At 47.5% G+C, this 11,421-nt stretch overlaps 2 protein-coding genes across 11 annotated transcripts in view; one reads left to right on the top strand and one right to left on the bottom strand.

Annotated features, from left to right (window-relative positions):
- Nucleotides 1–4,498, top strand: part of KANSL1L (KAT8 regulatory NSL complex subunit 1 like) — a 62,760-nt gene extending 58,262 nt beyond the window's left edge. For 6 of the 8 annotated variants that reach the window (XM_068196462.1, XM_068196463.1, XM_068196460.1 and 3 more), the window contains 3 exons: nt 452–564; nt 2,024–2,177; nt 2,752–4,498. In XM_068196462.1, coding sequence (XP_068052563.1) covers nt 452–564; nt 2,024–2,177; nt 2,752–3,000 — 516 coding nt within the window. In that variant the 3' untranslated portion in view covers nt 3,001–4,498. Of the gene's footprint in view, nt 1–451; nt 569–2,023; nt 2,178–2,751 lie in introns of those variants that run through there. The other 2 variants (XR_011000992.1, XM_068196467.1) reach the window with 2 other exon arrangements.
- A 3,728-nt stretch (nt 4,499–8,226) lies between these two features.
- Nucleotides 8,227–10,739, bottom strand: RPE (ribulose-5-phosphate-3-epimerase). 3 transcript variants are annotated; one of them, XM_068196468.1, is made up of 6 exons: nt 10,564–10,737; nt 10,351–10,430; nt 10,132–10,271; nt 9,432–9,566; nt 9,204–9,290; nt 8,227–8,783 (listed from the first exon to the last, which is right to left on the bottom strand). In XM_068196468.1, the coding sequence occupies exons 1-6, from the start codon at nt 10,683–10,685 to the stop codon at nt 8,661–8,663; spliced, it is 687 nt and encodes a 228-aa protein (XP_068052569.1). In that variant the 5' UTR covers nt 10,686–10,737; the 3' UTR covers nt 8,227–8,660. The 3 variants fall into 3 exon arrangements, with proteins under 3 accessions (XP_068052569.1, XP_068052571.1, XP_068052570.1); XM_068196470.1 differs by having other exon boundaries at nt 10,575–10,732; XM_068196469.1 differs by having other exon boundaries at nt 8,654–8,779; nt 10,564–10,739.
- Nucleotides 10,740–11,421: the final 682 nt, after the last annotated feature.

Here is an 11,421-nt window from a genome sequence, read left to right as displayed (position 1 = left end):
GATCTCAAACCTATTTCTCAGTGCCTAAAAAGCACCTGGCAAATCCTGCTGCCTCCCAGCCTCCTTCTAAAGCAGTCTCTGGAAACTGTTGGAATTTTTACTTGTCTTTATTACATACTTTTAACACTGCCTTGATTTGCAAATGAATGCTTGTCCTCTAAATTTTCTGCCTCTCACCACAGAGAAAAATGTGTTAGTTGCATGGAGGGGGTATAACTTCTATATCCATTCAGATCAACCACAGACCTGTAAAGAAATAAAGCTAAAATGACAGCTTCCCATACGCCAGAGCTCTTGTAAACTGAATGCATGTAAATGCGCCTTTGTTGTGAAAGCATTGTGTTGCCTCTTCTTGTTTGTTGAAAAGACCGTTGCAGAATTATGTATAATACTGGCTGGTGTTGTTTTCAGTGATGTTGACAATGACAGCTCTCTCTGTGTCTCCCTACAGGCAGAAGACCTGTCAGACAAAGCCTTTTCCTTGCGCCACACCAAGTACGAAGAAAGAGAGCGCGCGAGGTGGTCGCTGTGGGAGCAGAGCCGCCGGCCCAGGAGGAACAGCAGGCAGGTGTATTGGCTTTGATGAGAGCCTTCCTATTGAACCTGGTGTGGGTTGTGGTACAGGAGTGGCAGAAATGCTGTACAGAGGTTTGAAAATGAGAACACCATGCATTAGTTAACTCATCAGGGACAGTAACCAGGTATGTTGAATTTTGTGGCTGGTAAGGAAAAGTAGTGCTGAGGCAGGCATACTTACAGAAATTGGGCATGTTAGTGACCTGGCATTACTAAACAAACATCTTCTTCCCTCTCTGAACACAGAGCTCTGCTAGACTGTGCCTCTCCCAGTTATTATGACTTTAGCCACCCAGTGCTTCATAAGTCCTTCTTCACTCACCTGACTCAGATGAAACTCCAGTGTGTTCAGAGATGTGTTACTGAAGGGTCCTGGGCTGTGCCAGAAAGTCATTGTGTGAACGGTTCATTCTCACAGGCTTGCCATCTGATGCAGAACTCATCAGATTTAAATATAACCACTAAAAGTCTTGCAAAAAGTCGTGTATATCAGAACAAAAGTTGTAAAGCTGCATTTGCAGTTTGGCCCTGAGAAAATGATTCCCATAAATCACTTCACAGTCTGCCAGGGCAAAAAGCAGCCTATAAATGTTGGAATAACTTTTTCTAGTATTTATCATATGCTTGTGTCTACTCTTGTCTGAAAGTGAACCATGACACTAGGAATAAATAGTCAAAGATAGCTTTTTTTAATGCAGGATAAAAATAGAGCTAAGCCATATTGAGGAATTTATTTTAAGCAATTTTGAACATAAAACCTCCCAACTTAAGAAAGTATACTGAAAAATAAAAAGTTCTGTATGTACCTTAATTTTGAAACTGAACTCCTTGGTAAAATCTTAGTGCTGCTTGAATTCAGAAGTAAACTGCTCACTGACATGAGCAAGGTCAGGCTTCTACCTGGCATTTCAGATGCATACCACTATTTTATACCTAGTTTAAGTTTCTATTGAAAGTGAGGTCAACATTTTTAATCTTACATTTTTGATTGCTTTGCACTTGAGTCCAGAGCAGAAGTGGTAAGGGAGCCCAAGGACTTGTCTCCCAAGTTGCACGTGGCACAGTGATGACAGTTTGGACCCCACGTGCTCCTGTGGGTGAGGCCACTCTCCCGACTGGAACAGCCTGTGGTTCACAGATTTCTTTTGTCCAAAATCACAGTTGTGGTGAGCATGTAGAGCAAGATGCAGGAGTGGCACCAGTCACTAGCTGTCTGCAGCCAGAGTGTGCCTGTCCTACCCATTTTATCCACCTAGTTCCTCCACATAGTGCTTTGCTTTGGCTCCAGCCAACAAGGTCAAGAACCACACCAGTCTTCCTTTGCTCTTCTGGTTTAAGCAAGCATGTAAGGAGAAACTGAACACTTTGAAAAGAAAATGTGAACTGCTCATGGCAATGTGAAAGGTCAGGGAGTTGCTCTTAAAACTCATTTCTAATTCTGCACTAGATCTTACAGCAAAAATGCTGATGGCCGACACAGCCAGGACGTGGTGCAGAAAGACCATTGCACTGCTGACCCTGCTCCTGACCCAGCTTTGGAAGCCCACAGCTCTGTTTGTTCAGGGATGGCACCACTCTGCAGGGAGAGCCAGGAAGAGAAGGTGGGTGCTTCCAGTAGCTTTCAGCAAAGAAACCTGAAGATACTCCTATCTCACTGATCAGAATCTCAGGCTGTCAGTCTAGTTAATGTGCACTGAACATAGTACTCCTGTTTAGAACTACATTGCTGTGCTTGTAAATTAACCCCAGATCTGTCAACAAGTAAAAGTTTCATTGCTCAGTACACATGGCACATGTTTTTGAGGCAAATATGGAAGGACTGGGTTCAGGCTGGGGTTTTTTTCAGGGGTGTTGGCCAAGGTTCCAGACAGGCCTGGTCATTAGGGGGTTAGGCATCCTGATGGCTTGGCACTGTGGAAAAGAGTTTCCTTGCGTGTTCAAGGGTAGGTCTATTATTACTTCAAATCCTTATGCAGCCAGCTTACGTCTTGGTGCCTGGCAGTGTTGTATTCTTTATCTGAAGAGCCCTGCAAACACTGTAAAGAAAGACACTTGTTTGTTACTTGATAGCACATGATTCTGCACACAGTTAATCAGTTCAGACTCAACTGAAATCCCTTTTTGTCCTCTATACTCCTTTTCCACCCTCACTCCTACTCTTCTGCTTCCTTTCAGTCTGGGCTGTGGGAACTTCGAGTTTTTCCACTAAAAGATGAAGAGGTAGAAGCTTTACTGTGCCAAGATCAAGTAACGAATCAGACTGAAATGTCAAGTGCAACTTTCCCCAGCAACTCTTCCTGCACTCCAGGCACACCCACTGCTTTGCCAGACGATGGCTATCCACCAAGAAAACAATCTACCCAAGAGTCAGAAGACTGCAAAAGCCTTTGCCTGGGAAGCAACGATACAAGGAAACAAAGGTGACAGGGAATAATGTGGTTCATTAAGAAAGCCAATTAAGGTGGAGGGAAGTGGAAGGTAAAATCTCTCATTCACACAGCATATGACAGCACAATTCAAAACCTTTATGTTAGCTGCGTATAATATATTTTCTTTCTTGCTTTGTAACAGGCAGGATAAATCCCAAAGACAACACTTTCTTCTTCCTGAAACCCAAGAGAAAGTAATTATTTCAAGTTGGAAGTCTAATATTCCCAATGTCGGGAGTGGGCGCACATAAATTGCTGGCACCATTCACTTTCTGTTGTCATATTGCCACATTTGTCAATAATCATCCTTTTCTGTTTCTTTGTTTGTTGGTTTTCAAATTCATATCTGGTTCTAGTGGACTCTGGTGCAGCAGGAGATGCTGTCTACCTTATCCAACAACTTCAACTGAACACAGAAAAACTACTTGAAAATAGTGGGGATAAGTGTTAGCCTCAGATTATTCTCCTGTGTGGCATGACCATAGGGCAAAATCCTGTCTCTCTAACTGCACGTGTAAGGTAAGGGTAGGTGAGAACCAGCAGTTCAAACCAGGGGATCTGGAAGCCTTGCATCTAGCTTAAGTCATGGCTCTCCCTGGCACGTTTCACCTTGAAATCCTCAAGCAATAAGGTAGAAGTAGGCACTGCATTGCCACAGTCAATGTATCTGACACAGGGGGAAGCAGGGTCTCTGCTTCAGGCCTCTGGGGAGGGAGAGACAAGACAGGAGGAGAGAGGGGTTGAGCCACATCAGTGACACAGCCCATGGAATGTTGTGGTTTGGATCATCTTACTTCCTTAGTCCTTCAGTAGCTAATGAGGCTCATAATACTTTGCTTTAAATATGTTAAAGTCTTCTTCCAATTTCTGTACAGTGCCTTGTAAGAGTCTCATAAGTATGCCAACATTTGGTGACTAGCTGGAAAGGAAAAGATGATTGATGTCTTGAAGAGCAATAAAAAAAAAGCCCCAAAGCTTTCCATTGTGATTCTGGATAGCTTTTTCATTTCCTAATGCATGCACAGTGAGAAAACAAATGCAAGTTGTTTAAACTTGCATCTGAATAGCATAGCTTGGAATGTATCTGCAATCCCAAGAGGTATTAACAAAGATTAAACATTGAACGTAGGTGTAATCCATCAACGGGCAGTTTTTCTGTGTGGGACAGTTGAAGGCAATTTAATAGGGGTCTCTGTTTTTCGTGCAGTTTTCTTCCATGTGTAATATCTGGAATGACACTGGACAGATGACCTAGTTTTAGTGTCATTTTTTTTTTTGGTCAAAATGACAGGAAATACACACTGGGCCTATGAAAACAGTTCAGTAAAGTTTCAACACTACATCCTATTGCTACATTGTAGTTTATTGCACATTCTGATTATTTTTAAACACTTTTTTAACACTGGTTTGTCTTAAATTTGAATTTTGCCTCAATGTCTGATACAATAATCTTTGATGCAAGGTGTTTTTTTTAATTAAAAGTTATTTCTATATATGTTGTATATAGTCTGAATCTGATGGCTTTTTAGAAGTGAGGAAGTAGCAGCAATACTTCCTCTTGGCATAGAGCTCTGCTTGGCGTGCAACCCCACTGCAGCTTTGCTGTGGTACTGATGCTGCACTTATGCTGTGAGACCAAGGGCCCTCTCAGTGCCTCAGTACAGAGGTGTGTGCTGTCTTGCCCTGCATGTGCATCTGCTTCCAGGAAAAACTTTCTGAAAGGTCAGTGTCTCAGATGTTTTGCAGGTCTTTTCCATACCCCTATCTACTCATTAGGAAGCCTGGTCTGACCAGCTCTCACCCAACTTTGTTGTAAGGTGTGGGTTTCCTGTATTGTCTGATCCCTGGGGCAGAGGGAGGAAGGAATTCCTGCACTTTAGGAGAGGGGACAGATCAAGTAAACCAGGCCAGCTGTCTTCCATGTCCTGAAAGTGCTGCCAGGAAGTGGAAATACAATCCAATCTGTTACAGGAGGGTTTTTCTTTACTGGAGGGTGGAAACAGAAGGGTGTTAAAAAGGAGGCCAAAGACTTCCCTGTGTCAGAGGAGCTCTGTTATCCCAGTCTGGTTAGCCTGGGGACCTGCAGAGCATCCCTGCACTGCAGTTCAGGTCCCAACTGCAGTGCCAAACCGTCGTGTGGCTGCAGGGTCAGCCTGGTGTGGGCTAAAGCTGCTGCTGGGTTCCTTGTCCACTGCAGGGGCTGCAAGGCAGGTAGTGGTCTGAGCAAGGGGAACCCCTTTAGCCGTGTCCCTTCTATGGGCTTGCCAGCCCTTGTGGGAACTTGCTATTGCTTCATGAGACAGCAATAAAAAGGGTAGTTAGAGAAAGGCTGAGCAGGCCCAAGACAGAAGTAAAATGTCTATTTGGTCATTACCCCAGTCCACTCACTGCAGAAATCTTTTTTCCAGCAGCTGTCTCTCAGCTGGCCAGGCCTGTGACAGCAAATGTGGCTGCTGGAGAACAGTACAGGGCTGTTCCATGCAGTGGTGGTGCACAGGGCTCTGCCAGCAGTTGAGCAGGATATGTGCATGTGGCAGGAAAAGGCTGCATTTCCATCACCTGCCCACCTCCAGCATCCCTCCAGCGGGCAGGGCCAGCTGGGCAGTGCTGTGTATATATGGCAAGCAAGGTGATTCTCAAGAAGCTGCAGACCTGTGCCCTGCCTTCTCTGTCTCTACTCTGTGCCTTGGCTCCAGACAGAGAGACACCTGGTTTTTCAGCAGCCCCCTTTCAGTACTGGGACAGGCTTAAAAACCTTGATGAAATCACCTTGGTTCCAGGACCAGCCCTGTCCATTCATTTGTCCCTCTACTACAAGCAGCTGCAATCAGCACTGGTAGGCTGCTTTACTGCCTGCAGCCCATGTCATGCACAGCTGGGCTCCCTCCTCCAGGCAGTTCAGTTTTGCATGAATGTTGGTGTAATGAGGAAGCTGTACCTGTTGTGGGAGCAGGCTGAGGCCTCAGGGCCAGGCTCATCCTTGAAGCCGTAAAATGTGCAGAATCCCTTGCTTGTTTTCATTCCTTTTCAAAGTTTTAAACAGAAAATAAAACCCCAGAAAAAACCCAACCTCTCTTTGGCTGTTAAACTATGAAAACAGCTGTTAGTGCTGACCTACTGCTGTGGCTGAAGGTATTAAGAGAGTGACTGTGAAAAACCAACTTAAAACCTAATGCAGCAAGGCCCTCCCACACAAGAAAGTAGGTGTCTGCAGCTGCACAAAGCCATTTTCCATGTGCTTTATTTACCATGTTCAGTTAAGGCATTTTTTTAACACCACTTATGTTCTGCTTCCTGCTGCTATGAGGGTTTAAAATGCTTCATCTCTGCATCCAGGATCTGAATGGCATGTAAGTACAAATAAGAATTTTTAAACCCTATTAAAACTAAGCTCTGTGTGTGTCTCCTACAGTGTTTTATCTCAGGACTGTGGGCTGTACCACTCTGTGCAGCACATGTGCAAGCCCAGCATGACTTGGCCCTGTCCAAATTGTTTTCATCCTGTCTTCAGTTCAGACAGACCGATGCTGTCGGATCACTCTGGACCACTCTAGCCCACATGCCTCAATACAACAGGCTGTGCCCTCCCTGACTGCTGAAACCTTATGAGAGGATTGCAGCATCTCATGGGCCTGGGGTTTTATTCAGCCCTGGGGAGACCATGCAAGCAGCTCTCTGGGTTCTCATGTCAGCACTCAGATCCAGTCCTGGGACTCAAGGCTTGTTACTGAGTACAGAAGGACAGGCCTAAACAGGCCCCAAAGAGATCACTTTGGTAAATGGACACGGCTGAGAAACTGAAACGGGTGAGAAACTGAAACAGTCTTGAAACTGAAACAGTCTTGAAACTAAAATGTCGCCCCCAAATTAATCAGGAAAACAACAGAAATAGTTTGGTTACCCTTGCAATCCAGCTTACACTTGACTGCAGGAGGTTAGTATACTACAGCTGTTATCCTACTGCTTTCAACAGCATGAAAAGCCAGACTCCACATCCTGAACCAGCATTTTCATTTCAGCTGGTGGCTGTCCAGCCTGCATTTTAGCTACCAGAGCCATGACTGTCATGCATACACTAAACTCTACACTGGTTCTTTCCAGAAGCATGGATAAGCTACTCTAACACACACTCAACAACCCTTGGGATATAGCCTTCATGGCCAAGCTTGCTTTTGGCATATCTGTTCTGAAATACCTCTCGGTACAATAGGTCCAGACAACTCCTTTTTTTCTTGTGCTAGTTCCCAAATGGGGTTGCGAGTGGAAACAGGAAGAAATTTGTTCACCTAAACCACAATTAACCACGCAGAAAAAATGTGGTAGTTCAGCAATTAGAGATACTCCTGCAGAGTGTCTGAACTAGCCCTAGCTTCTGCTGCTCACCAAGGGCACTGCCCCTTGCTGTGGGGCACCTCACGGGGCCTGAGCTCCGAGGAGCTGCACCAGCCCTGGCACTGCCTCAGCAGCTGCTGCAAGGAGAACAGACCTGACTCTGGCCCTCTGGAAATTGCAGCTGCTGAGCCTCCTGGCCTGGCCCCCCAAGGCAGCAGACTGCAACCCTTCTGTAATTGCAGCTTAAAGGGAAAAATGCCACACAGAACACCATGAAATATTTAAGAGCCAACAATGCTAATTAGAGCCATGGAAGACAGGTCTGCCTGAAAATGCCCTGCTCAGTCTTCCTCTAGTGCACTGTAACTCACCTTTCAGGTGCCCAAACAGGCCAGGCCTGTGGACACAGCAAATTGAAGGACTGATGACTATTTGGTTCCACGAGCTGTTTTACAGCCCCATCTCCAGGCATTTCAATCTACCTATCTCTTCAGCAGCTACCCTTTCTGTATGTTACCATCTTAATCATTTACTCAGACACACGTACAAACCAAGGAGATTGTGGAGCATGAAAAAGCCTTTTACTTATCTGAAGAGTATTGAAGCAACATTCTTCCGAGGAATTTGATCACTTCCAGGAATTTCAGACACAGCTGTCTTAACTGGCTATTTGAAAGGTAAGTGAGAAGATATTCCTTACTTCATGATCTGGTAAAGATGCTGCACTGACTTACCTGATGCTGGATTTCTATAGGCCAAGTACTTCCAGTGCAACAGAGGCAAAGGACAGGAACATTTCTAGCATCACTGGGATTTTTTTTAACCCTCTTAAGCTGCCTTTTCCCTAAACTTACTCCTAAACCCACTTATTTATGACAGCTTCAAGAACTTAATACACCAAGGAAGGGGTGTTTAATGCAGTAGTGGAAAAAGTTTTGTAGGAATGCACAGATCAAATGACAAAATACAGACAGCAGAAGGCAGTTTGATTAAGAGTCTTCCACAAGAGAGATTCTTGTGGTGATGCTACACTCTTCTAGCAAGCAACAAACTGACTGTGGTTCAATCCAGTCAGCATCAGAAGTTGTGCCACAAAATTAGCCTCCACAAAATCAAGAGACAGGTTCAAACCATTGCATTTCCAACCCTGAAAGACAGCCAGAATGTTTCCCACTGCTGCTTGCTTCATTGCAGTGAAGGAATGATTCCTCTGTTCAGCAGCAAGAAGTTTCTGTAGTTGGTGTTCATCAAGCCCTCACTTATGCACGAGAAAAGGGTTCTCCTGCATGCCCAGAGCCTTCTGGAACACGGCTTGGGCAGGTCTCATCGATCCAGACTGCGCTTCTGGGCTGCTTCTGAGCACACGTTCCTCAGCAGGTTGATCACAGACCTGGGGTCTGCGCTCTTCATGATAGCGCTGCCAGACACAATCATATTGGCACCTGCCTGGGAGACAGCAAACCCCTGCTCAGTCACGTGCCACACAGCCACTGCCTACATCCTGCCTGGAAAACACCCAGGGAATTCTGGGCTGGTGTGCCAACAGGTAGGACACAGGTGACATACCCCTAACCGCAACCCCAAATCAAGTTCAGAATGCACGGCTCTTCCCCAAATACGTAATTTCTTCACCACATTGCTCCTATTTACATCAACATAAAACAAACAAACTTCTTTAGCTTAGGGGAGGCTTCAATAGCCACTATTTAAAAAAAAGGCACAAAATTAGATCTCAAAAAGATTTTGATATTAAATGTGTTTTACGGTTCCCTCCGAAAACTAAAAATGTCTCCTAAGCTTTATTTGCTGGGAGTTGATAAGTCTGTCAGCACAGACAGAGAATGCTGCTCTGCTGCAACCTCTTACCTCTGCACACTTATGGATGGTGTCAGGCCCCACTCCTCCATCCACTTCTATATCCAAGGAGGGAAACTGTGTCCTGAGCCACTGAACCTGAGGAACCACATAAAAAGCTGAGCACTGAGCTACTACCCTACAGCTGCTCATACATCTGGAAAAGGTTTATCTACTTCACTACTCCCTACTGTTAATTAGTTTTAGCTCAATAAATAATGAAAGAGAAACATAGTTTACCTTTGGCATCATGTCTTCCATAAATTTCTGTCCTCCAAACCCAGGTTCTACTGTCATCACCAAAGCCATGTCTATCTGATTGGCCCAAGGTGCCAAGTGTTCAACTGTAGTGCCAGGCTTGATGGCCAAGCCAACCTGCAGAAAGGGAAGCCAAATCCAAGGGCACCTTAGGGCAAGACTGGCCTGAGCCTAGTACAGATACCCAGGAAAGTAATTGCACAACGGTGTCATGGCAGGAAGAACAGGCTTCTTTAATTAAAAATTCCAAATTCACGAAAATTGAAGACTGACTTCAAGCACAGTGTTAGGGCTGCATGTGCCAGTCCTAGACCACCTGAAGTGGCAACAATGAGTCTTCCATAAAATCATGGAATCAAAGTATCTTGAGTTGGAAGGGACCTACAAGACTCATCGAGGCCAACTCCTGGCCCTACACAGACACCCCACCAGTCTCACCCTGTGACTCAGAGCCTTGTCCAAACACTCCTGGAGCTCTGGCAGCCTTGGGGCTGTGACTGTTCCCTGGGCAGCCTGTCCAGTGCCTGACCACCCTCGGGGGGAAGCACCTTTTCCTGAAATCCCGCCCAAACCTCCCCAGATACAGCTGCAGGTTCCCTCAGGTCCTATCACTGGTCACCACAGAGAACCTGCCAGCAAGGCAGCTGTTAGTTAAGCAGAGCACAATGTGTACGCCCCTCACCTTCATCCCATTCTCCCGAATGTCCTTTATCAGTGCCCCGGGATTGTCCGTCGCTTCTAGATGGAAGGTGTACTGGTTTGCACCGGCGACTGCCATGGGCTTCACCCACTGCTCTGGCGCGGCCACCATCATGTGCATGTCTGCAAGGGGAGAGCGAGCGGGCAGTGGGGCCGAGTCCCGCTGCCGGAGGGGCAGCGCCCCGCAGCCCCCGGCCCTTACCGAAGAAGGGCTCCTGGCCCAGCCGCTTCCGCAGGCTCTCCACGACGGGGTGGCCGAAGGTGATGTTCGGGACGAAGTGTCTTGGGGCCGAAGAGAGAGACGCGCCCGCCCCCAGGTTACCCCGTGCCGGCCGGGAGGAGCGGGCCGTTCCGCCCGCCCCCCGCGCCCCCGGCCCGGCCCGGCCCGGCCGCTCCCGCCCGTCCCCGGCGTTACCCGTCCATTACATCCAGGTGCAGGTAGTCGGCCCCGCAGTCCAGCATGCGGCTGCACTCGGCGCCCAGCGCCGCCAGGTCGCTGTTGAGGATGGAGGGACCGATCCGACACCCCGACGCCATGGCTGCCGCCGCGGCTGCTGCCGGGACGGCGGGCGGGCCGGCCGGGCGGTGGGAGGGCCGGGGCGGTGCCCCCGCCATCTATGGGCGCTGCTCCGCCCTCCCGGCCGCGCTGGCGCGGCGCAAGCCGCACCCTCGGTCCCAAACCGGCGGAAATAATAATAATAGTAGCAATAACCCTTTGTGGGGGTGACTTTAAGTTCCCGACCGAGCGTATTTTGTCCCCCACAAAGCACAGTTCCGGCCCCCTGCGGCGGCACCCCCGCGCCGGGCCTGGCAGCAGATGGGTAAACATTAACAAGCGCCGTCGGTATCCCGGAACACAACCGCGTGTGGAAACCCTCCAGAGAGCCAGACACCGGCCGTGTTACGCAAGACGCTCAAACACAGAACTCTGTCCTTTGCCGTCGTTCCTTTGTATTTAATCCTTGGGACAACGTTTGCATAAAATGTTGAGGCAACGGGACCGACTGACACGTGGACAAGACAGGCACAGCCGGAATTGCTGAACACGACATGCGCTTAAGGCGTCTAACACTATGTACAGCAGCATCGTATGTCTTCACAGCAGAAATAACACCGGTTCTGGTACAGAGATACTGGAGGAAAGCACGAACCACCTAAAGTACTTTGTATGCCACTCATCAGGACGGCATTAAATGCAACTGATACGACGATAACAGCATGGGAAGTCAGGCTGACGGGCTGGCCTGTCTGTGCCATCTCTGAGCAATCATCC

This window comes from Anomalospiza imberbis, chromosome 7 (genome assembly GCF_031753505.1).
Source record: "Anomalospiza imberbis isolate Cuckoo-Finch-1a 21T00152 chromosome 7, ASM3175350v1, whole genome shotgun sequence".
Lineage (NCBI taxonomy): Eukaryota > Metazoa > Chordata > Aves > Passeriformes > Viduidae > Anomalospiza > Anomalospiza imberbis.
The sequence above is the reverse complement of the archived record's forward strand: the minus strand, read 5'-3'. Positions and strand labels throughout refer to the sequence as shown.